This window comes from Brassica napus, chromosome C7, assembly GCF_020379485.1.
Source record: "Brassica napus cultivar Da-Ae chromosome C7, Da-Ae, whole genome shotgun sequence".
NCBI classification, from domain to species: Eukaryota; Viridiplantae; Streptophyta; class Magnoliopsida; order Brassicales; family Brassicaceae; genus Brassica; species Brassica napus.
The window spans coordinates 41,631,772-41,658,005 of NC_063450.1; the positions used below are offsets into that span (position 1 = coordinate 41,631,772).

At 35.3% G+C, this 26,234-nt stretch overlaps 3 protein-coding genes across 3 annotated transcripts; 1 reads left to right on the forward strand and 2 right to left on the reverse strand.

The window, feature by feature from the left end:
- The first annotated feature begins 30 nt into the window (after window positions 1-30).
- On the forward strand, window positions 31-2,110 carry LOC106411483 (chaperone protein dnaJ 49-like). The gene is made up of 3 exons (XM_013852253.3): window positions 31-363; window positions 485-1,587; window positions 1,860-2,110. Exons 2-3 carry the CDS (start codon window positions 512-514, stop codon window positions 1,873-1,875), a joined length of 1,092 nt encoding a protein of 363 aa, XP_013707707.2. The 5' UTR covers window positions 31-363; window positions 485-511; the 3' UTR covers window positions 1,876-2,110.
- Window positions 2,111-4,529: 2,419 nt separating this feature from the next.
- Window positions 4,530-6,279, reverse strand: LOC106411223 (serine-rich adhesin for platelets-like). Its single transcript, XM_022714876.2, has one exon. It carries the CDS (start codon window positions 5,838-5,840, stop codon window positions 4,692-4,694), a length of 1,149 nt encoding a protein of 382 aa, XP_022570597.2. The 5' UTR covers window positions 5,841-6,279; the 3' UTR covers window positions 4,530-4,691.
- A 4,725-nt stretch (window positions 6,280-11,004) lies between these two features.
- On the reverse strand, window positions 11,005-11,771 carry LOC106409141 (FCS-Like Zinc finger 15-like). Its single transcript, XM_013849819.3, has 2 exons — window positions 11,423-11,771; window positions 11,005-11,336 (listed from the first exon to the last, which is right to left on the reverse strand). Exons 1-2 carry the CDS (start codon window positions 11,650-11,652, stop codon window positions 11,180-11,182), a joined length of 387 nt encoding a protein of 128 aa, XP_013705273.1. The 5' UTR covers window positions 11,653-11,771; the 3' UTR covers window positions 11,005-11,179.
- Window positions 11,772-26,234: the final 14,463 nt, after the last annotated feature.

Below are 26,234 nucleotides of genomic sequence, written 5' to 3' on the forward strand. Positions count from 1 at the left end.
TATATCCTCTACTTCTTGCTTCTTCCGCGTCCGCTCAATCATTCCTACTCAGAAGAATATGAGACAGACTCACATCCTCGAACCTCGAAGTCTTCACGTAGTCTTTGGAACATCCAGATCTCTGTCGCAAGTCGGCCACTCCAACGGGTTCGTACTCATATCCACGAGGTCCATTATATAAATGGCCCATTATATCATTTATGTAAAAATATCTTTGATGCCGTGAGCTTTCATCATCATCATCTCCGACTTGACTACCTCTCTTCGCGACGGCAAGGCACTGAATTAAACCATCAACTCTCTCTCTCTCTCTGCTCAGCTCCTCCTTCACTCTTCCATGCCAACTCTCATCCTCTGAATCAGGTAACTATTAATTTCTGAGTCCGACGATCTTTGATCCTTGTTTCGATCGTCTTCACCTAAATGTACGAAAATTCCAAATCGAAGCTCTATTCTGAATTTGATTCGATCCTTGTTTCGGTAGGTTTTGAATTAGGGATTTGAAAAAGTTATGGATGGTAACAAAGACGATGCGGCGAGGTGTGTGAGGATCGCCGAAGAAGCCATTGCTTCTGGCGATAAGGAACGAGCATTGAGATTCATCAAGATGGCGAAACGGCTTAATCCAAGCCTCTCCACCGATGAACTCGCCACTGCTTGTGAGAATCTGGATTCAGTTTCAGAGAATCCGTCTCTTAGTGATGAAAACCACAAAGCTGTTGATGGTGATAAGCTTGAGCCTAAGACTCACGAGAATAAGAAGAAGGTATACACTGAGGAAAACGTTGAGCTGGTTAGGAGTATCAAGAGGAACAACGATTACTATACGATTCTAGGTTTAGAGAAGAGCTGTTCCGTTGAAGAAATCAGAAAAGCTTACAGGAAGCTGTCCTTGAAAGTTCACCCTGATAAGAACAAGGCTCCAGGCTCAGAGGAAGCGTTCAAGAAAGTTTCTAAAGCGTTTACGTGTTTGAGTGATGGCAACTCGAGGAGCCAGTATGATCAGGTGGGGTTTGTTGATGAGTTTGATCACATCCAGAGGCAAAGTAACCGTAGTAGGCCGAGGAGAAGGAGGTATAACACTACGCGGAGTGATTTCTTTGAGGATGAGTTTGATCCTGACGAGATATTTAGGGCGTTTTTTGGTCAGCAACGAGACGCGTTCGGTGCTGCTACACGTACTTATAGAACTAGACAAGCGCGTAACCCACCACGAGAGGAGGAGGTTAATTTTGCTGGACCGACTTGTTTGACGATTGTTCAGATACTGCCGTTCCTGCTGCTTTTGTTGCTGGCTTATCTGCCCTTTTCTGAGCCGGACTATTCTCTGCACAAGAGCCAGACTTATCAGGTGCCGAAGACGACAGAGAATATGGAGATTAGCTTTTATGTTCGGTCGTCAGCAGCCTTTGATGAGAAGTATCCGCTTGGTAGCTCTGCTCGTGCTAACCTTGACGCCAGCGTGATCAAAGAGTATAGAAGCTTTCTTTTCCAGTCGTGTCGCATTGAGATCCAGAGAAGGCGGTGGAACAAGAAGATGCCAACTCCTCACTGCAATGAACTTCACGAGCGTGGGTTTGTTGATAGGTAACAGCTTTCATTTTCTCCTCCATTTCGTTTTTTTGGATTATGTTATGTACTGGTTACTTGTGAATTGTGATCTCCTTGTATCATGTTTAGTAAGCTCTTCCACAGTTAGAAGCTGAATTGTCCAATCTATAATATCTTCAATGAATGAATCTCTTTTGACTAGTGAAGGCCATAAGCAACATTTGCTTTGGATAATGCTAGTGTTAGGTTTTTTATGGTCACGCAACAAAGATTGATGCTTAATCTTTTCTCTGTTTGACACAAAACAGGCAAATACCGATATGAAATCAGCTCAGGACTGTCCAAGATATAACGAAGACTCCCAGATTTTGATGTTCCAGAAGTTCTTAGTGCTGAAGGTGTAAACTGTAATGTGCCATGTGTGTAGGGAGGATAACTATAATCTCTTTTTTTTCTTGCATATGGATTTGGGGATAATAATTCGTAGGAGAATATTGAGAACAACAAGGAAGAACGTCCTTACAAAAGAGGTACCACTTGCTATACTCATAATATGATTTGAAAAAAAAGAGAAAAAAAAGAAGACTCCAATAGTTCACTCTAGAAGATGCAGCAAATAATAGTTCTATTCATTTCTAATATGGTAACAGCGCTTTGATATGTTTCAGTCAGATCAAAGCTCTATTGATGAGTTCACCGGTAAAATGTTTTGGTTTGAGAATCTATATATTGTGCCAATGATTCAAATACTATTGTTGCTGCTACTGCTAGATTATGAAACCTTAGGGACATGTGAAGAGTTACATAAGAAATTTCAATGGCTGAAAGGGTGAAAATGAGACCAAACAACATTCCAAAACCTTTGAAAAGTGGTTTCATTGAGAATGAATTGAACAACTTCCTTTGGTGGAACTTTTTGTATGGTTTGGTTTCACTTTATTCACTTAAGTTTAGTTTTCATTCATGGATTACTGATTCGCCCACTGTCGTAGTTCACATTAAGATATAAGACAGAAATTATCATGTGGAAGTTTCTGCAGAGGAATTTAGCAAAAAAAAGAAAGAAAAAAAAGCTTCTGCAGAGGGTTTCACTGAGTTAGGTAATGCTATTTTTCAGCCTTCTTTGCGTCTTTCGTAACAATTATTAGTCTCAGCACGTCTTCTAGCTTGTCTGATTAGTAAGGTTCTAACTAGGGTTGTCTGATAAGTGTTTAGGCTTAATCAGCCATGTTCCATATACACCCAACAATAGGAAAGAGAATAGAGAATAGAGAATAGAGAATAGAGCCAAATGGTCTGTAATTTTCTTACTGTCCTTTAGAAAAAATGCAAAAAGTTTCATGAGGAGAAATTATTTGAAATCTGACAAGCCGAGGGGTCAGAAATCAGGAAATTATCTTACATTATTACTGCTTTTTTGTAATTTTGTGTTCTTTTTCCAAATCATTACGTTTCAGAACAGTGAAACTATGTGGATAAAACTGAGACACCGATGAGAACAAACAAAACACACACTGATGAGAATGACAATGTGTTTTCAGCAAACGGATACAAACTGCATGCCGTTTTAGTGTACGAACATCTTGTTTTTTTCAGGCGCTTGGCCTTCATTAATGACAAGAAGTTGGTTTCGGCGATTACAGACGCTTTAAGATTCTGTTGTTAGCTTTGGCAATAACTACGAAAATGAAAGACCAAACTCACAACGCAACACATGAGCATATGAAGTCGTAGAGAGGTATTAAATGGATGGGGGACTTTGACCCCATTACGAACAGTATTTATATAGACCCAACATGTTCTTGTCACACAACATGATTGAATCAGATGGGTCGGCAAAAACCATTAAATTCTAGAGGGTGGAATGATCAAATCTATGGACTTGAAATATCTTTGATAGTTTTATTATTATGAGTTGATTACACTCATCTTCGTAGTATTAATCATTCTAGAGAGCGTCGACTAGTAGACCGTGTGTTTCGTTCAGATTACGACTTCTACTGTTTGGCTACTTTGTTTTTGTCTTCAAAACAAAACCATTACTGCTTACAAGTAATTATTATTAGTTTTGTGTAACTAGACCGCAGTTTTTTTTTTTTTTTGGTTACCATGTTATAATTATCCTAGTCTAGGTAGAACTAGAAATTTGCATGCTAGTGTTTGGTGATTTAAGAACATGCTTAGTAATTTGATTGAGATCTTGATCTCTTGAACGATCCTACTAAACTGCTCTAATGACACATGCTCAGCTTTTAAATAATCTATTATAGATAGTTTTGGTCTTTGGAACATGCATAAAAATCCATGGAAAAATACAAAAAGAAAGTTTAAAGAGTAAATGAGAAGGAGGGCCCTTTTTCCCCTGTCTCTTCGGCTTTGCAGAATCCACAATATCTAGTTTTCATCTCATGGACCCCTTACGTCCTCTTCTACACGTTATATAATAACAAAATCTTCTGTTTTTTAATGTCCATGATCCACTTAACAAGATCAGTGTGAAACCAAGTTTGCACTGTTTAAAGGATTAGGTAATCACTATCAGTGTGATGTGTGTATGTAGCAGTACAACCGTTTGTTAATGCCTTAATTTTGTTGGGTCGCAAGATATAAAAGAAACAAACAAAAAATGAAGTTTTTTTTTAGTTGGGGACCATGGAATCATAATGCATGTGCAAAGGCATGTGCCTTTTGATTCACTCATTTAACACAAAACTCACACTTAAAAAGTCAGTCAAACCCTTCAAAACCTCACCTTTGACTGGCTTTTCCAGTGTGGTTTCTCTTAATAATTTAATTAACAATGCTAAGAAACACACCATAATGACAACACAAAGCAAAAGACAGATGGTTCTTCTAAGTAGAGATTAGAGAGACAAAACAAGGATTAAAAATTATAAGAAAAATAATCAAGAGAACAAGACAAATAAAACAGAAGAAAGTAGCCCCAAAGAGTATCCTAAGCTCCCTTCTCTCCTTAGTTGACAAAAAAAGATGATAATTAACATAGAAGAGGTAGTGTAACATTACAATACTATCAGATCATCAACCCAATGTTCAAGGAAACATCTAAAATGATGAAAACATGAAACTTTCTTGTTTTAAGTTCACTTATTGCAACGTGGGATTATAAGTTCTTTAATTTAGCTTTTGACTACCAACAATGAAGGAATAGCATCCAAGTTCGGAGCAGAGTTCTTGCTTGTAGAATCTGTAATCGTACGACCTCTCTTCCCAGAAGAAGAACCAAAAGCTCTCATTGGACTAGCAAACGCCCATCCCCAACCTCTGTTCCTTCCACCATGAGCCATGTTGTTCTGATGATGTTGTTGTTCAGCTGATGACGATGACACCCATGAGGAAGACGAGGAAGAAGAAGAGGATGACGTCATAATCATAAACCCACCAAAGATCCCACCACATCTAACCATCTCCCTCACACCACCACCATTGCTACTACTACTAACTTTACCCTTGTTGCTACCACCTTCTCTCTGTGACTCAACTCTCCTCAAAGTACAGTCTCCAAACCCGTTAGTGATCCTCTCGAAGAAGTCTCCAGAGAAGCTTCTGCTTCCACACCCGACAGATCTGGATCTCGACACTTTCCTCTCGCTCGGCGGTGCTGCCGCAACGTTGGGGCTTCCATCTTCCTCAACAATCACATCAATGCCGTTTCTGTTACCACTCCCACCTCCATTCGCTCTCTTTGACATCGAAGAGGACGAAGAAGAGGAAGATCCGACCACCTCTGTTTTGGACAAAGTGTTTTCAGTATGTTTTGTTGTCGTGGGCTTCGAGGAGTCGTGAAAGTTTCCGACTTTCTTGCTGCTGCTATGTTGTTTGTAAGAGTGGAGGTGTAGAAAAGACCAGAACCCACTTTTCTTCCTCGGGGTGGAGTCGGAGACTCTGTACGCGGCCGTCGTCGTCGACTGGCTTCTCTTGAAGACGATATTGGCCGTCGACGAGGAGGACTTCTTCTTGGCAAGTAAAAACGGAAGCTTGGTGCTGTTGTTGTAGTTGTTGTTGTTGGCTGTGACGATTCTGGCTCCGGAGGCGGAGACGGTGGTGGCGGTGGTGGTGGAGCCGACAGAGTCAGATCTGAAGGAAGGGGATGAGGAAGAGGTGGAGGAGGAGGAGAGGTGTTTGGGGAGAGGGAAAGAGGAAGTGACGAGCTTTCCGAGCTTTTCTTGGAGACAGAAAGCACAGATCCCACCTGGGTTCTTCGTGAAGGGATGGTTTACGCATTGCATCCCATCGCCCATGTCTTGTTGATCCTTTGCTTCCACCATCGATGACTTCTTTTAGTTCTCTGTTTCTGTGTGTGTGTGAGAGAGAGAGGTTCAAGGCATCTAAACGAAGAAGGAGGAGGAGAAGTCAAGCTTTCAGGTTCATTTGTTCGCTTCTTTTGAGAGAGAGAGAGAAGAGAGAGAGATTGCTTGAGTGAGAATGAAAATGGAGGAAATGAAGGAGTGGGTTTGTGCAGAGAAGAGGGGTCGAGTTCCCAGGTGCACGTGGGTTACTGACTGACTTCTTTCTTTGTGGTCTCTCTCTCTCTTTAATCACATTTTAGTTTAGGACTAAAAAGGCTTTCTTTCTGGTCCATTATGCGCAACCCACATCCACGTGGCTTTTTTACCATTTCTGTAACCATTACTAAACCAATCCCCTTTGCTCTGCTGCTTATTAAACACCCTAGCTAAAGCTTCTAGCTAAAAGTTAGCTACATTACTACATGATATATACTTTTAGATTTCTTTTGCATTCATAAGAGAAAAAATCCATAGAACCCATGAAGCAGCCACAAATTAATCATAAAATCCATAGAGATAATACCCATATTAGTGACTGATTACATGTTCATAACGCAGTATATATAGGCAGGGCCGTGCCTCACTATAGGCTGATCAAGCACATGTTTGGGGCCCTGATGTGTATAACTATTTTAAGGGCCAATTTTTTTAACAAAGTGTGGTTAGTTCTACGGGTCTTTGTCCAATTCTTTCCTACAAAGGGTTGGGAGTTCAATTGTTTGCTCCATAAATTTTAATTTTTTTCTATGATAAGTAATTGAAGGGCCAAAAATATATTTTGTGCTTGGGGGCCCAAAAAAGTCAGGCACGGCCCTGTATATAGGTTAGTAGTGGTGACTCCTTACACCTATAAGCTAAAGTATATTCAAACTGTCGTTGAGCAATACCAAATGATGTTTTAACTAGAGATGGCTGAAGCTGGCTTTGAAAATAACCTTTATAGCGGGGAATCTGATGCTTATGTGCTTTATTTATATATGTGAGAGCTTAGGTACGAATAGGGTGAATGCATACACAAATGTTAACTCCCCATTTGACGAGTTCTAAAGAAAAGGATCAAGGTGAATTGATCTGGGAGTAAGAATAAAGATGATGGAGGGGTGTTCCAGTATGTGCAACCTCTTGTTTCATAGTGTATTTAGGCGAGAGTACGTAGTATTATGATAGCCGAGTTTATGGATCTTTAAAATCAGTATTTGTGATTTTTTAAATTTCCACAAATATTAGATTCTACTATTTGTTAAATTTTGTTTTGCGTTTTTAACTTTTTATGATGATTATAGTATTTGGAAACAGTGTGTGAATAGTTAATCGAAAACGAATCGGAAAAGATAACGAACTGAAACAGACATCATGAATATTTTAAATAATCTTCAATTCTACACCAGAAGACGACGATGGATTAGCCGCTGATTTTTATAAAATCTTGGTTGTAATTTGTAAGGAGATATGGAGACGAAGAAAGAAAGAAAGAAAGAAAGAGTGGTCCAAAAAAACAACATTGAATTTTCATGTCTTTTTGAGCTTATTGCACCATTGACCATTGTGTCGTCTCTCTCATAGACCACGTCTTCTATTTTATTTTTGTCCCCCCATGTAATTTGTATGTTAAGCTTTTTCTCTTTAACATTAAAACAAAATCATCACGAAAATTAAAATATTTGACGTAATGAACAAGAATCCAACTTGAATGAATATGTGAATGCTTTATAGAAGTTGGAGTATCCCTATCTTCATTTATTATCATGGGTGAAATGGAGAATCCAATGGTGCATGTCACGCTTAAGTTTACAATTAGAGCCGTCTGATTGATAAGAAGAGGCTCACATGCATGCACATCCTTTTATCTTTGTTTTGTCTTTATTTTAAAAATACGCAGAGACATAGAGTAAGAGATGGGAAAGATGTCACGCCACCTTGGGAGCACACTACCTACGAACTATTATTTTCCTAATTATAATTGATTGATCATTGACTGATTATAATACACATTATATGATATATCTTCTAGGTTGGAAATTACGAGTGGATTACGTATAACAGTAAAAAGAAGAGAAGCTTCACGTAATAGTGTTACTTGATAGAGAGATCGAGATGGATTGATATATAGCTGCCTACATTTTTAAGGCTAGTTTGCATGGACACAGGCTCGCAAAAGCCTGGCCTCGCTCTGCGTACAGTCACCGCCATTTCATCTGTTTATTTTAATGCTTAAGTATCTAAACGTGTAATGACATTGACCAAGAAGTCCACTAGCAAGGAATGTAACACCATGATTAACCAAGATTTTTAGAGTGGGGTTCTTAGCGGAATTTAAGAAACTGTTTCTTAACTTTTAACTAAAAAAAAGTTAAGAACCGGTTCTTAACTTTTTTAGTTAAAAGTTAAGAAATTGTTTCTTAAATTCCGCTAAGAACCTCGTCCTAAGAACCTCGGGTTAATCATGCTTTATTTAGTGCTTTGCATTAACATTTTTCAGAATAGTCTACTGTGTTAAGGATCGATGTCCGGATTCCTTAGGCCTTCAGCCCAGATAAACTAAGGCCCAAATTATTTTTCAGTAATCTTACATGGTCATAATTAAACCAGTAAAAAACTTCTTGAATATTGCAATCAATTGTTTCAGCAATAGCTTACATGGACTGGGGGCCCAAAAGAAGCAAATAATTTTCATGTGGTCTCTCGGAAGAACATCCATCCCAACCAACCATGATGATGAGAGTACATTTGAATGAAATGGCTGAGTCAACAGTCAGGATACTCTCGTCCTTTTTTTTAAAGAGCCTCAAAGCCGAGTTCTTACTTCTCAAAGTCTCTGCCTTATTCTCTCACTAACTGTAAGTGAGCTTGTTATTATTATACATTCTTTCATGATCTGCAGACTCGCAAGCAGCCCAGTTTCTTAGACTAGCAGTTAGGTTTTACAAACAATTATGAAGATTATGAATTTGATATTGAGAAGATTATGAATGATGCCTTATTCAACTAAGCAAAGTTACTAAAACTTACAATCTGATAAAGAAATAGCAGCAGAAGAAAGAAGTGGCTTTATAGTCGTCCTAAAAAAATAGCAAAGAAGAGTTGGACTGTGGAAGATTCCGAAGAAGATTCCGAAACATTTCAGGTTCATGTTTGTAAATAAAATTAGCAAGCTCAATAAGGAACATAAGACGTTGTACTTAATAGCTCACATGTTTCCTTGAACAGGTCAGCTCACTCTCATCTCTACAAAGTGTTGCATTAGGGGTAATGCTTATGGACACATTCTACGTTCAACATTGTCAATAAACTCTATGAGTAATATAATCAAAAAGCGTTTTACTTACACTATTGAATAGTGATTTGTGTTTCCATTATAACAATATACTATTCTACAGTCTCTAACCTTTTGAGTATTATAATTGGAAAATGGTGGATTTTGCATTAAGAATTTAAGATTGATAGTTTAAACTTTAAAGGAACATGTGGCCTTCTGACCTTTCATTATCAAATCCACTTATACTAAAATAACACAGCCTTATCCGTTTAAACATAGTTGGGATTATAATAACTAAAGCTCTAATAAAGAGAATTGTTATCGAATTTCACAATTTCCTAAGATGGACATTTAAGATTGTATACCTGACGCCTATAAGTATGAGTTTACAGGATGTATAATTCAGTTCAATATTTCTAGTGATTAAGAAAATGTAAGTCATGCAATAAGAGTTATTGTTAATGAATGAGGCGGGTGTTATGGGGAAGTCATATTTGCATTAATTTAAACTTCAAAGAGCATTAAGGTGGTGGTGTGTTCAAGTAAAAGACGTGGAGATTCTCTCTCTTGTCATATTGCATTAAACTAAAGGCTGGTCACAAAACTAATTTAAGCCCCACCAATACATTTTTAACCCACTTTGAAAAGTGAGAGTGAGACGACATACAAGGGACCTCACTGCTCTTTGCAGTCGGATCCTATGAATATGGAAGTAGTAATCAATACATTTCATGGTACAATTTTCACACGAAGACAAAGTAAAATGTCAAAATTAACTTGGTCCACATTATTCCAAAAACAAGTAAGAAAAAAAATTAATGAAACTTGACCAAGTGATAATACTCTTTTACTTAGTGGGTGATATTTTTTTCATATTCTTAACAAGTGAAACTCACATTATCATGTTTGTGCACTCTGTGTACGTATTGTTCGCTGTTTTGAAAAAAATGTCAAACTCGTATATGTCATTTTTATCCTAATATGTCATTTGTAAATGGATTTGATCAATTGCTTAACATTTTATATGATTTGTTGTATTTCTCATATTTTTCTTTATCTCAGCTATTGCTAATTTGAAAAACTACATAAACTTTCGATGATACTAATTTACAAAACGTACGTTCTGACATGAGAACCAGAAATCTATTATCATCATTTTGGAAAATACTTGGTTGACCCAAAGGTAGTTAGTATAACATGCTAATCTTGTGTAGTATTCATTTGTACACTATACATAATGATGCTTTTCCTTTATGAATAAAACAAAGTAACGTTATAAAAAAGGTCCAAATAGTCCATTTCTCCTTCTCGTGTGATGCATAGTTTGATTCACAATCAACACAATGGAAAAGCAAAGAAGTTAATAAATGTTTTTATATGTAAATACCGAATATTACACTATAGTTTCTTTGAAATCATATAAACAAATTCCAATATACGTTTAACTGCGACGACATACACAAATATATAGAAACATATGTCGGTCAAAAGCTTGAGATTCTCCCACACATTGAATCAAATTCGCATGAAACCAAAGAAAAAAGAGAATATCTTTATTTGTATTAATATAGAGAGCATATATATCTAGTAGTATTTTTACTACGTGTTATTTTGGTTGTCCCTTTGTGGATTAGATCAACATAGTCTATCACTAACCACCACTATACTACAAAATCCCTTTTATCCTAAAATTCATGAGAAGGTCATCTTCTTTAAAGCTATGTTAACCTCTTAAAATTTTAAAATAAAGTTGCATGGTGGAAACATAAAAAATAAACTTTCTACTTTAACTTAGTTCCATCAAACATTAACTACAGAGTTGGTGACAATACGTTGATAATGTAGGCAAAAAAGGTAAGCTTCATGAGAAAGAAGTAAAGAACCAAATAAATAGAAACTAGGTGCTCCCATAGATATGTAAACAAGAAATACCGAAAACACCCTTCTGGTTTTACATCTCATAAAACAAAACGACAAAAATAAGTCCAAAGGGTGGAAAAGTCAGATCACACTTTTCAGTTTGCAATGCTTTCTCGAAAACCGCCTGGCTCAGTTTCTCGGATCACGGCGGACCACCGCCTGAAGACGTCGGGGCCGGTGAGTCAGGCTTCGTTGCTTTAACAGCCATGAACGAACAGTTCTCTCTTCTAAAGCTTTCATCTTCGTCCATGACCATCTGCTTCGATCTACACTCCACGCTACAGAAACCTTTATCACCTCTTGACATATTCAAAACACATCCGAGAAACATTAACACAAGCCGTGTAATAAAAAAATGATTTATTTACGTTCGTCGATGACTTACTTGTACATGTAGATATCTTTCGCTGGAAGAAGTTTCCTTTTACAGAGAAAACAATGTTTGAGAAACCCAGAATCCGGATAAGAACTACCACGGCGGAGATCAGAGGCGATGGCGCTGACCACGACGGTGGATTTGTTGACAACCTGATGCGGTTTGGGACTAACAAAGCCGTTGCTGAGAGTGTTGTTGTTAGAAAACTCCAAAACAATACTTAGTCCCACCATTTTCATCTCTTTTATCTCATTATCTATTCTTCTTCCTTTATGGTTTCGAGATTTTCAGGTGTTAATGGCCAGGGGAAGAAGAAGAAGTTTTGGTAGTGAAAATGTTTTTTAATAAAATGTGTTATAAAGACTAGATCCTTTTTCCGCGCTACGCGCGGATAATATATTTAAATTTGTTACATTTATCATTTTTATTTGTATGTAAATTTTTCTATATTAAATTATATATAACTAATTTTTAAATTTGAGTTTTTTTATATTTTTAGTTTGAAGTAAATATTTCTATTATATGTAACACAATTAACTAATAAAATATGAAGAATCAAGTCTGAGATTTTAAAGTTATGTAAAAAATATATAATTATGTATAGAACACAAATTATCTTAGTTTAAAAGATCGGAATCTCATCTCGAATAAATTTACGAAAAAAAAAGTACTCCAATAACTTACTTAAAATATAAAAACTCCTTTTAAAAAAAAAGCGTACTTAATAATATTTTTTTACATGTAATAGTTGAAAACTAACAATTGAATATCGATCTAGAATATTATTTTAATATATCTAATGTAAAATATTAATTGTAATAAACAAATTTTGAATTTTGTAATATTACATGAATTAGAAGTCTTTAAAATCTATTTTATTAACATACTATATTTTTTATTCATTTATTATTTTGACGTTACAAAATATTGCTTTAGTTTTATTTGTATATTATTTTTTAATAATTTAGTTTCTTTTTAAGTAATTTTAAAATTATCAAGAATGTAATATATTTAAAATTATTTATTTAAATATATCCAAATATAATGTCTCATTTTTATGTGTGTTTGCGTTGAGCATATTTAATTTGTAATTTGTATATTTAATAACACATTATTGTGTGTCGTTCTATGGTTTTAATAAATGTGTTGTCATCTCATTTTTATTACTACTAACATGATTTTTTAGTGATCAATGATAATGTATTTTAAACGTTATGTATTATATTTTATTGTATATTTTTTAACTCTTCGTGCTGGTACTTTTTTTAGAATCATTTTAATTAGATAATAGGTTTTAAGATGTAAATAAAACTGTGTATGTTGTAAATTTAGACTTCTTAGTGTAGCTGAGCACTATCAATTATGGAAATTATATTATGATTTTATTTTACAAAATCTTTTTTTCTGTGTATTTTTTTTTGTTTTATTTTGTATTTTTACAATTTTATTGCATTATTCTTTAACTGCAGAGAATTGATATTTCTAATTTTTGTTTAATATACCTTAAAAGTCTTCGGTTGATTTTTGTTTGTTTTCTTTCTCCAATTATAATGTATAGTTCGACCGTTTCTTCTTTTTTTTTGGATCAAACTACTAATATCATCAGATAGAAAAGCTTAAACTCTAAGAATTGAGTGAGTATTTGTGCTAGAGAAAACTGATTTAACCAATAATATAGTGAGATATTATAATATTAGAAGGTATGAAAACTCTTCTATGTTGTCCTACGCTGGACATAATTAAGTTGTTGTCAATTGATTTTATATTTGTGATAACTGGAAATGCATCTTTATGTCTTCCTTACATCATCCTTAATTGGTTTGCGGTTCGACTATTTCTAATATACTGAGAGTAACATAAAATTAGATGTTGATTATCTCCTCCCAATTAGGAATGCACAGAATGAGAGAAATTCAAGATGAGACCAGTTTACAATTTTGTCCTCATATCTATATAGAGTTAGTTTATAGATTACTCTATTTGTTTCAAAATGTAATCAATTTTAATTAAAATATGTAATATTTAAAAATTATTACTTTAGAAATCTGTCATTTAATATATAAATTTAATCAATTACACAGTAATTTACATAATTTAATTGGCTACACAATATCCAATAAATATAAAGTTACATTGAAATATAAAAATAATTTATATAGTGAAACAAAAAAATACTTTTAAACCATTATTATATTATAAAACAAAGAGAATATTTAAATTATATTGAACATTAGAATAGTAAAAATCAGAAAAGCTGAAATCTCAACGTCGATCATTTACGTTGGCTATGTTATTAACTTTGAAGATAACGTGAATGATCAAAAACAAAAAAGTTAATTTTAGCTTCAGTCATTTTTTTATAATCATTTTACCAAAAAGAAAAAAATAACAGGAAGATGACTAATAAAAAAAGATACAAACAGAGTACTGTAAAAAGGTGTTGATCATAATAGCAAACATTATAGTCTCCAAAATAATCAATTTTATATTAAATATTAGTCAAAAATAATAAAATATATAATATTAATAAATTTTATTTTAAATATAATTTAACTTTTAAAAATTTTATCATTGCACATGGTGCAGAAAAGCACCTAGTATTATTTGAATTTCAAAAACTATCTGATGCACTAACTTTTTGTGACAAATCAAATTTAAGGAACTGGGCAAGAGATTGAGAAGAGGGATGTGGAGAGGTACAAAGAGTCTTCACTTGATGAGTTATAATGGAGCATTGAAGTGCCATTGTTGTAGTCGTAGGAGTTACACCGGTGAAGTTGGGTAGACGAACAGATTTGGAGTCGCTGGAGACGTCTGAGGCAAGTAGGCTAAAGAAAAGGAAGCTATAAGTTATACAATGGGCTGGCTATTTTGATGGTTTTAGATGGTTCGAGACCCATCATCTAAACATTCGCGATGACGTGGCAGTTTGATTGGTAGAGAATATTTTATCCTATGTGGCATTCCTAAGAAGCTTCAAAATTAGTAGCTTTTATATAGTAGGATGTATAGAGGATAGGTGGGACCTACAAGTGTACTACGTGAGGACGATTGATTTGATTTCTTTTGCTTGATACTCGCCACGTGTTTGTCCTCCTCCAGTCCTCTTCATGACTTGTGTAACTTTTCTTCCTCTTTTTTTTTTTACCCCAAGTTTTTTGCTTTTGATAATTTCTCAAAAGTTATCTAGTTTGATTTTGTCGTTTTGTGTGTGTTTCATTTCATAAGTCTACTACGAGAGTTTTTATTCGTGTTACGTTTCAAAAGAGCTTCACTTTTGCTGTTGATTTTAGAAGATAAGGAGACATCAAAATAAAGAAACAAAAGGCTGAATGGGCTGATTATATATTATCAAATAGGCCAGAGTTCTTATATGTCCCATATTGTTAAAGGCTACAAACACGCTATTTCGATAAAGGCCCAAACCTTGATATACTTCCATCACTCGATTTTCTTTTCCTTTGAATATTTTGGTATCGGCTGAACACTAATCACAGTCAATCTCGTGCTCTGAATAGCTTCAATATTTTCACCTTTTTGATTGATTGTAATGCACAAAACCAGCTAATTATGGTCAATCTTATTCAGGATATATTTAATTTTTCTTTGCAAAAAAAAAAAATTATTTTCTATCTACAAACATTACTGTTTAATTCAAAGGTTACAGCATAAATAGTAGCCATAAAAGGGAATTAGTGGGGGAAAAATAATAGAACGATATGAAATAGGTAAAAACATGAAACATATTCATTTCTTTTTTTTTTAATGGTTTTCAAATTAAAATACTAAAAACAAATGATGTATGGTTGACCATAAAGTTTGAAAAAATATGATGAGACATGTCTCATATTCAACCAATCATTAGAGCATCCGCAACGAAGAGAGCCTCCGTCCGTTTCTAATATATAATATTAAAAATTTTAGTTATCTTTTAGTTGTTTCAGATTAATTGAGTTATTGTAGGGTTGACAGGCGTAGAATTATCTATCTGTGGTGAATGAAGAGGGGAACTTGTGTTATTATTACTGTTGACTAGAAGGTCCATATATATACAAGGTATTAGACCGTCATAAGGTCATGTTTATCCTAACAATATAAGGATAAGGATAAACACTATGTTACAGATATACATGGAATATATACTAGATAAACACATAGTCTCTGGTTGTCTTTATCATGTCCCGGATTGGGTCTGCAGTACGGGCTGGTCCATGGTCGATCATCATTTGGTTTATAACACTCCCCCTTGATCGACACATCCGGTACAGGTTCGTTGCATGCTTAATGTTGCCTCATTAAAACCTCTCCTGAAAAACCCCAAAACCAATGTGGCAAAATGGGAAACCAAGGACAGGAAAAAGAGTACAACACATGAACTCCCCCAGATGAATGCATCACTGTAGTAGACGCATTCCCATCTGGTATCCGAGTCTTCTTGAACGTTGAAGTTGCCTATGACTTGGTGAAGATGATCAGCTGGATTCTCCTTGAATGAACTTGTAAGTCTTGGACGTTGGTATGTCTTTTGGAACTCCATTAAGATGTGGTCAGGATGTACATCTTTGCTGCTGATCACTCCATGTCTTGGTTGAACTGATGGTGCTTCAAACGGTGCTCGGATGGACTTTATAATCTGCAATAAAACTTTACTTGCAGGTCCTTTTTCATGTCCCACAGATTCTCTTTGGTTATATGGCTTTCCCAAAATGTGGACATTCAATATATATTGAGTCATAGACCCAGAACACATACGAACAACTTTACTTCATATCTTTCGTTCATTCGGACTTATATCTCTTCGTATGTGCCAATGGCTTTATCCATTGTAACCAATCATTCTTTATTTTCTTTTGTCGATCCATGTTGAGCTATAGACCTTGTCTATATTCGTTCATAATCATGAGTATCTAAGGTCATACCATCAATAATTATTTGCTGCAATGAAACTCATCACACAATGAATTCGCAGTCATACACTCATGTCCTTTGTACATGGTTATCGATCTTTTCTTGCTTTAGCAATGCTTATAATCATTAAGCCACAACCAGACATCCTTCTGGTCACTATCCTGGTTTATGGTTCTCACTTAGGCGTGCTGACTTAATCATACACACACACAGACGACTATGATTTTTCTACAGACTTTCCATATGTAAAACTTAGCCTGTTTAATCAATCGATAACTTGTATCATTGAACCTTAGAACCATTAAACCTTTTTCTCTCAGTTGGTCTTTATTATGATCACAAGGAATTATAATATTTTCTGTATGGACTGACTGCACTAAGTAAATACTTAGTCTTTCATATTACTTACAGCTGCTGTATATTACAATCCATAAACAACTTAGGAACAAAGCTTGTTCTATGAGAATTTCTTTCTCATATTTCTATGGTACGTTGATACTTTTATCCAGTGATCCATTTGCTGCTTACTACACCATTATTTCTTTAGTAAATATCCAGACAAAATCAAACTTGATTTTCTGTAGTAGCATCCACCATATAGGAGCATATCTCTTTATAAATTGTTCCTTGGTCCTTGTGAGTATCCTTGTGTAATCAAGCTATACTTGAACGTTATTTAGAAGGAACATGGACACACTATACCATGTGGTCATGTCCTTTAATCTCACGGAATTTCTTATCTCACAAGATCCATTCACTGGTTTCTTTCTTAGATGGCTTTTCTGTATGTACATGGTTACTACGCCCATCTGTCTTATAATTACTTTGAATTCTTTGAACACCCCCACGTCCCTATATAGGTTTTATGAGTACTCTACGTGGGTTCATGATCCTCAGGTTATATCCTTCAAATCCCAAGTACTACAATCTTTTATGAGCTCTTATGTATGTAAATACATCTTTGGTGTTAACACTCTTTATCTTCAGTTTCATACTGTTCCAGACATGATCTAATTAGATTTTGAGATCTTATTATCCAAGACCTTTATACCTTGCAGTTTGGCATCCCAAACTACATGGTCTGGTACCTTAGATGTGTGGTTGCGCAACCTTATTTCTCTGTCTGAACTGGTTTCTCTTATGAACTCGGATTTGTACGATTCTGAGCACCTTTCATTACTTTCCGAGGTTCCTTATTATTTGGAACTTATTTGTCTATCTCTAATAGACATTGTAGCAACTTGATTGTGTCTCTTAGACATCAAATTCGTGGTGCTTAAGCTGGTATGACATAGACATTTTTTCTTTTCGGGTCAGTGTGTCTGGCATATATTTCTGCTAGCTTTTATATCTTTTGATCATATTCTTTTAGAACGTCTAGATTATAATCTTTGGTCTGAGGATCTTGCCAAGACAACTATGGTTGATACCATTATATTTCTCTTTTACTCTTTACTCTTTATCAGCCTGATAACTTTCTCCTTTCAAAGTTGGATAATCAAATTACTATCTTTTGTAATTTGTGTTCTTGGCCACTTGATTAAATCATCCATGTTTGGGACAAGATACATTATAGTTTCGTGGAGGAAGTCTTATTTATCTAATATATATTCCCAATCCTCATCTGAGGTTCCATCTTAAATGACACACATATATGTGGTGGAATATTCGTATTTTCTTAAGATGGTTTGTGTATATGTCTGGTTTATGACCCTTAATCATTCTGAGGTGGGAATGTCTATGCTTACATGTATGGCCTGATGTAAATCAATATTTATATACATAATGTCCTTAAGCTTTAGGCTGGACGTGGGTGATGTACCATTAGTGAGAGCTTTAAAGCTTTCCAGCTGTGTATATTATGGTTGTAAACCATGGAATCCGAATTTATGATATGATCATGGACTGTGGGTTTTAGTCCTCTCTCCCCCTCATGAACATACTCATAATTTCGTAGTGCTTAGGACAGTGGAGCCTTAATTACTTTAGTGATTTTCCCTTTTGTGTACTTATAACACATTGTGAGATTTCATGGGATCACTTTTGTGCCTTAATTAATTTTTCATCATGTTTTGGATTAAGATGACTAATCTGGTCATGCCATAAGTGTTTATTTCGTGGTGAACCATACTGGTTACCATGGTTTTATGCCTCTTTCATACTGATCCTTAGCATAGAATAAATCAGTAGAAAATATGGGTATATGCATTAATTGATTTCTTTATAACTCAATGGGTCTGAATAATGTCGTGTCTTTTGCCATTGTTAGTACCAATTAATTGATTTCAAGTGATTGTAGGAAGGTAAAGTTGAACCTATACAATCAAGATGAAGTTAAATCTATGCGAGAAATCAATCTATCAGTGAACTGACTCATTAGTCTACACCCAACAATTGATTTTATGTGATTGGAGGAAGGTAAAGTTAAACCTATACAATCAAGGTAAAGTTAAACCATGCATGAAATCAACTATCAGTGGACTGATTTTCCTTTTATTAAGGTTTTATTTGTTATTTAATCAATAATCATCAAGCAAGACCAAGCAAGATAATATATAAAAACAAAATCGTGAATCATCAAGTAGGTCAAAAGCAAATCACAAAATCATAGACTTAAAATAAAATTATCATGTCGAGATCTTTCTTTTAGTCAATGTATAAGCCGGCCTCACAATCTATATTACTCCACACGGCTTTCTTGGATTCATCCTGATCCAATGCCTCAGGATATCTCATCTCACTGTTTTGTTCCTCAATGCATCTTTTCTGAAGTTTCTCAAATCTGTCAATGGTATCTTTAATTTTTTGCTTTCTTTAATCAGTTGCCAATAGGTGTGACAATAGGTCATTATAGGTTGTGAAACCTTTAGCTGTATATGATTGCAACCGATCCTTTGGATTGAATGTGGAATATGTTTTATACAGTAGATCATTATCTGTAACCACTTCATCACATAGTTCAAGGCTATGGGCGATTTTCATTAGAGTAGAATCGTATTCTTCCACGGATTTAAAATCCTGGAACCTGAGTATCTTCCAATCATTCATGGCCTTTCGCCATAATTCAATTGAGTATATGGATTTTAGTTTTATCCAAAGATCATAAGAATCCTCAATACTTTCGTACTTATTTCTCAGTTCCTCAGTGAGATGATAGCGCATAATTGTTATGGCTCTATGCTTTTCACTTTCAACTTCATCATTTCTTTCAATGATACATATCCCGAGTCCTCTAGACTTCAGGGCAATTGAAGTGTACATTTCTCATTCTGGATAATTATCTCCAGAGATATCTAGGGCAGCATAATCTGAAGGCTCAAATCTCGACATCTGAAATCATTAATAAATTCATGATGTAGAATTCTTGCAACCAATTCAAATAATTAGTGCATATGATTCATAAGTCTATCTATAATACTTTAGGCTACACGGCTCATGTTTTGTGATGCTTAGGCCTTACGACTTTATTCTCAATCAAGGGCACAAGGCCGCATGTATGAACCAATGCATTATGCCTCACGGCCATTCAGTGTGATTGATAACAAAAACACAATGCCACACGATCCATATCAATCAAATAATCTAGCAACCTAACTCTCATTCAATATGTAAATTCTTTAAATCAATCTTTCAGGTTTTAAGTAATGAGAGATTTAAGGTTTCAAGGCCTTTAGGAATATCAATCAAGATTAAGGGTTTCAAGGCCATAAGGATTTCGAATCTTGAGATTAGATCTATTAATCAATTTATCAATCCTAACATCTCAGATCATCAATCATCAAACAAAGACATTTTAAAACTGATTTAAACTTTTAGGGTTTCAGTTTGAGTGATTTAGATTCGAATTTAAACAATCTTATCAATAGCTCTAGGTGATCAAACAATCAAAGTTTAAATCAAACAATTTAAAACCGATTTTCCAAAATTAGGGTTTTTAGGAGATTTCAAAAAACTTTGATCTTTGATCAAGGGGATTTGATTTGAGATTCAAAATCATTAAGACTTTGATTTTAATTGATCAATGGATCAATCTCGAATTATGGTTTAGGGGATCGGACTTATTCGAACTCTGATTTACTCTTTAGGGTTTGATCTATTTTCCCTATGGCTTTCATCTTTAGAGTTCTGATTTTAGGGTTTCAATCTTTACAAAACAACTATGTTCAATTCATGTTCTCAGAATTAGGATTACCTTTGTTTTGCAGATTGTAGAAACCGGACCACCAAGATGAACCTCGAACGGACACGAGCTGGCTGCTTCGGGATCGCGAGCTGAGAGGATGCGATCGGGTTAGGTTTGTTAGGTCGCGATCGCCTTGGTTGTCTCTCGCGAACGGGTTGATGCTGATCGTCGGATCGAGCTGAGGCAGTGACGGGAACGCGAGACGGGATTGTGTTCAAGGGTTCGTCTGAGCTGAGATCGGGATGAAGCTGAGACGGTAATGCTTGCTGGAACGGAATCAAGAACAAATTAGGGTTCTTCGGGATTAGGGTTCCAAAAGACCAAGGCGGCGCCGTCTATTGTTTCTGCGAGTGTGGGCGCGTCTGAGATCGGATTGACGAACGGTTTTCGCTGATAGATTCGTCTTGTTCAGAGCTTCAATTTGATATGTGTCTTGTCGTCTGGTTCCTCGGGGTTTGAGAGATAGATTGATTTTAAGTTACGCCTGGATTAGGGTTTATGTGTGACGGATTTTAGGTTAGGTTTTGTCTCAGGGTTTTGGAGTCTATCGTGCTGATAATGTGTTGTGAATGAAGAGGGGAACTTGTGTTATTATTACTGTCGTCCAGAAGGTCCATATATATACAAGGTATTAGACCGTCATAAGGTCATGTTTATCCTAACAAGATAATGATAAGGATAAACACTATGTTACAGATATACATGGAATATATACTAGATAAACACATAGTCTCTGGTTTTCTTTATCATGTCCCGGATTGGGCCTGCAGTACGGACTGGTCCATGGTCGATCATCATTTGGTTTATAACACTATCAACATTTTCTTTGTAGTATCTTCATGACCAATCGACTCTAACAAATTGTCATTCTCTTTCCTACTGTTTTTATTTTTTTCATTACTTTAATTGATTGGTACTCAGTCAGATACCCCCACTAATGGTGCCTTTAGCTTACATAGGAGAAGACTTATTATGATTCATAAACTTGATGAAACAAGAGAGAAATGAAACTACTAGGAGGATGGAAGGTAGTTTTCGCGGCCATGACGACCTCTTTTACCTCTTCCTCTATCCGTTTTCCATTCCAATAAAAATCTTCCTATAAATATGATAATAAATGAACGAAATAGATTCATTTCGTTCATTCCTTATCATAACTGTAAATGAAAGTATGTGAAGGTTTTTATTGTATTTTTATGGAATTGATGTGAAACCTATGGAATGATAAATCAATTTAAATGATTTTTTTTGTGAAATTGATGGAATAAACCATTCTAAATGATTTTCATTCCACAAATTTATAATTCCGTTGTAGCTTATGTTGGTTCCTTTTTTATTTCCTGAACCACTTTTAAAACTTTTAATTTTCAAATTTCTTTATGTATGTTAACAACTTAACATGATTTTCTGTTTCAAATAATGGCCTCTTCTTATGTTATATAGTGTGTAGGGAGATGTGGGGTTGTTGGTTTAGATACAAGCAAAGGTTAATTGTGAAAAGCACCACTCTTATTGTTGATGATTAGACTACTAAACATCATGACTCTAAACAAACACACATCAACATAATTAAGTTTTCACGTTGATATTATTGCAAACATGATGCTAGTGAATCTAATATTTTTACTTGGAATGTGAATATCAGTGTGAACTTTCAGTTTCTTAATCCGTTTATATTAGTGGATTTACCAACCAAACTGGACTTAAATAGAGAAAAAGTCGACATTGTATTGCATGGTCGTCAATTATGATTTATTCTGTTTCTCAAAATCTGCAGAGTAACTTCAGGTTTACTTATGATTGAACATGTGATTAGTCTTCAAAGATTACGTCGTAGACAAGACATAGTAACTAAGAGACATGCATGGTTGCCAATTATGACCCAGTTGCTGTCGTTTACTTTACACAAATGCCTTTGCTTTTCTAATTCATTCGTTTATCCCATTCACCCCCCCCCCCCCCCCCCCCCCCCCCTCCCACAATTTCTTCCTTATATAGTTGTACACAATATTGTGTTTTCTCGTCTGAAGGGGTGATCTATGAACATTAATGGGGACCGATGAGGCCAAGTGATACACAAATCCAAAAGATAACTCAATGGAATTTTTTGTTCTTTTGGTCAATTCATCGCGTCAAAGCCGGGATTATTAATGTTGCTAGTATATGCTTCTATGGGGAAGGGTAAAGCGTCAACTCGAACATGGTTTCAAACCAGATTATGTTTTTACACAACAAACTCAAAACCAGTATGGATTATTATTTTAATATATTTATCAGCTCATCTGATACTATTAATTTACGCAAGTTGTATTGAATTTGCTCCTCCATCTGCCGTTATAAAGTCAATTGGTCAATAATTAAACAACAGCGAATAATTTGATTATGACAAATGTCTCAAACCGGATCTTAACATTTGACTTTTTTTTTTTTTTTTGACAGCAAAGAATTTACAGACTCATGATATTCCATTAATTACTGCTTGATTAGTTATGGTGAATGGGTTCACCCCAAAATCTAGTCAACTTATATGAACTAGTAAGCCACAATGTGGACAACAACATATAGAATAATATATTTATGTTTCCATTATAGAAATTTGTTCAATGTGTAATCATTATAGCATTATGTTAGAGTCTAAAAGCACATTAGAAATGTCGGATGTGTGAATAACAAAGGAGAAGACTTAAGTGCTATATCTAGTGAGAAATGTCTAACCATGCACGGTTCCATTAAAGGATATTACTATCCATCACAGTTCACCAATTCTAAAACATTTTGTTTTAAACTAACATTATGTTTTTTTTTTTTTTTTTTGAAACAAACTAACATTATGTTTACTATAGGATTTTACTATATGAGTTTAGGAAGTAGACCAAGCCTTATATCACACAAACAATGTCACACAAGGTTAGGCATATGTCTATGCGTGAGTTACGTGTAGATTGAGAGATATCGAGATCAACGATGGAGATGTAAGTAGGAGCAATAGGCCACGTGCGGGAGAAGCGAAAGAATAGAAGAAGTGGATATTAGTGAGGAAAGGATAGATGATATGTTTCCTTTGTATAAGGGGAACATCACGACTCTGTCTCTATTTGTACTTCTCCTTCACTACTTGTGTTTCTGTCAATTTTCACTTGGTTTCTCCCAGCCTAAAAGATAATTCTAAGGAGTTATGGGTTTGATTGGATATCACTAGAGTAATATGGAGTAAAATAAATAGGTGTAAAATAGAGAAAAACAAAAAGGTGGAAAACAAAAAAGAGAAAGCGTAAATGAGAGGAAAGTTATTACTCTAGCAAAATGTAGAGTAAGAAGATAGTGTAACTCACCGAAGACAAGCGCGTGGATCTCGTAAGTTCCGGTGTCCGTGGTGCGTCCCCGCGCCGGAGACGTCAATCTTCTTCTTTTCTCCGCTGGTTTTCCTTTGGCTTCTCCGTGGTGTCTTCCTCTTCTCCGTCTTGTCAAGGTTCTGGTTCTGGAGATTCACCCGGTGAGATCTTCGCTCGAGAAGAGTTTCGATCTGGTGTGGGATTTACTAGCTCTGGAGTTAAGGCACAGAAGAGAGTGGTAGCTGTCGGAGAGGCTCTGCTTTTTGGGTTCTCAAGTGGTCGTTTTCCCCTTTCGTCCGCTTCTCGAGAAGGCTGCGCGTGGAGGTGGACCTTAGGTTCTTGCTATGGATCTTGGTGGTTGGTTTCCGGATCTACCTCTTGGGTCCTTATGCAGAGCGGTGGCGACTTCCGGTCTGGTGGTCCACCCTGGTGTCTCGGTGGCTCTGTGACCAATGGTTGGTCAGGAGTTGAAACCCGTATTTACTAATCAGTTGTCATTTGTTTTCGCTCAAATCTGGGTTTCGATGTCTCTGCATTTGGAGTTTGACATTTGATTTAGCAGACTTTCTTCCAATGGTGGTGAGTGCAGTGATCGCTTGTCGTCCGTTTCCTTTCCGTGAATGCGTCCGGTAAGTTTCGGGTGGTAAGACTTCGTTTTAGTGGTGTTGTGGCTGAGCTTCTATCTATGAGTAAATGGACGTTTATGATTGCGTCAGCTCTGTATCTGAAGGTTGTGTTGATCGAGTATCGATTCCTCTTGTCGGGTTATGAAGTCTCAGGTTTTTGGGCGTTATCGTTTGGCGGGCGTAGGCAGCAGCGATAGGTCGGTCGTGGTGTGAGTGTAGAAGTGGAAGTTACCGTGTGTTAGGGCTATGTGCAGCAGCGGTAAATCCCAATCATTGGCATGTGCTTATAATTTGTCTGATGAGTTGATATGTTTCAGACTTGAGTGTAGTAGTTAATCGTTTGTCTTGAGTTTAGTTGCGGTTTTAGTTTTATGTTGTGTTTTTAAGTTGCCCCGGTGTGGGTTCTAGTTGCCGCTTTCTATGGGCTCTTGTTTCTGGGGTTATCATGTTAGACCGCCAGCTTATGTATGAACTCTTGTATTTCACTTTGGAATGAATATCAAAAGCCATTGAAGGGAAAACAAAAAAAAGCAAAATGTAGAGTAAAACTGTGTGTATATTTCTGACCATCTAAATAGTAACTAGAGTAAAAATGTAAAAGTGATTTTCCACCTGATTGGTAAACTTTGAGTGGACTTTGGAGTAAATTAAATTTTAGAGTAATAATTTACTCTAGAAATACTTTCCAGTCACACACTATATGTAATTATGTATGCTATTTTATTTAATTATTAGCAAAAAAATCGGGAAACAAATTTAATTAACTAAATTGTTTAATTTTTCAGAACACTGATAATATGCTAGTCTCACCCATTACTAATATCATAGCTAATCTAAAAGTCAATATCATATTTTCAGTATATATTTTAAAAATTATGTATTTAAAATATTTTCAAACGAACTGTAAAAATATATCAACTGTGATGATTATTTTTCTATGTAAGCAAAGGCATGATGTAAAATGTCATTTGTATACAAGGAGTGGAGTGGGAATAAGAAAGAAAAGGAGAGAAAAAGGTATACATAATTTACAATTCGATTATTTTTTTTGAACACCAATTTACAATTCGATTCTATGTTGATAATAACAGTGAGAGGGAGACAAGACATTGCGCTATACCTAATTTTAACTAGTTTCATTTCTAGCCTGATGGACCAATCATATCACTTTCTACGAATATCTTTAGTTTGACTCCATAAATATATTTATCAACATTATTTTAGAAAAAAAAGGAAATCAAAGGAAGTTTTATGCATAATCTTTTTGAGCATAAAGATTAACTTTTAGGTCAATCTTAACTTCTTATAGTGATTATTTTGTAAAAATGCAGACTCGGTTAACAAAATCTGATGATGATAGTTTACTTTCGCCTGTAAGATTTTAAACCAAAGAAAAGTTTACGTTATTTGGCACCTCATTTTATTGAATACTGCATAATAGTTGTTGCTACAGCTTCTGAAGATTAGTATAGGCCTCAATATGAATTTTGGTTATAATAAAACTCCACTCCTTAGCAACAATTTATTTTAAAATTTTATAAAGAGATAATCATATAATGGAACTTTGTACTAAAAGTTGATCAGCGCATGTTGTGAAGAAATTTGATTTGAGTTTTTCTTCTTTATTGGTTTTTTTTTTCTGAACAAGTTCTTCATTGTTTTTCTGTTGTATTAAATTGCCACATACCTATACTTTCGTTTGTTTATGTGACGCTTTATGTACGAAAAAATCTGATTCAGATTTCGTACTTTTGTGGTCAAGAAAATCTCTA

Excerpts from the sequence above, each read along its gene's own strand:
- LOC106411483 (XM_013852253.3), top strand. The coding sequence starts at position 512 with ATGGATGGTAACAAAGACGATGCGGCGAGGTGTGTGAGGATCGCCGAA.
- LOC106411223 (XM_022714876.2), bottom strand. The coding sequence starts at position 5,840 with ATGGTGGAAGCAAAGGATCAACAAGACATGGGCGATGGGATGCAATGC.
- LOC106409141 (XM_013849819.3), bottom strand. The coding sequence starts at position 11,652 with ATGAAAATGGTGGGACTAAGTATTGTTTTGGAGTTTTCTAACAACAAC. Across the intron at positions 11,337-11,422 it reads AAAGATATCTACATGTACAA|AGGTGATAAAGGTTTCTGTA; the intron begins GTAAGTCATCGA and ends GAATATGTCAAG.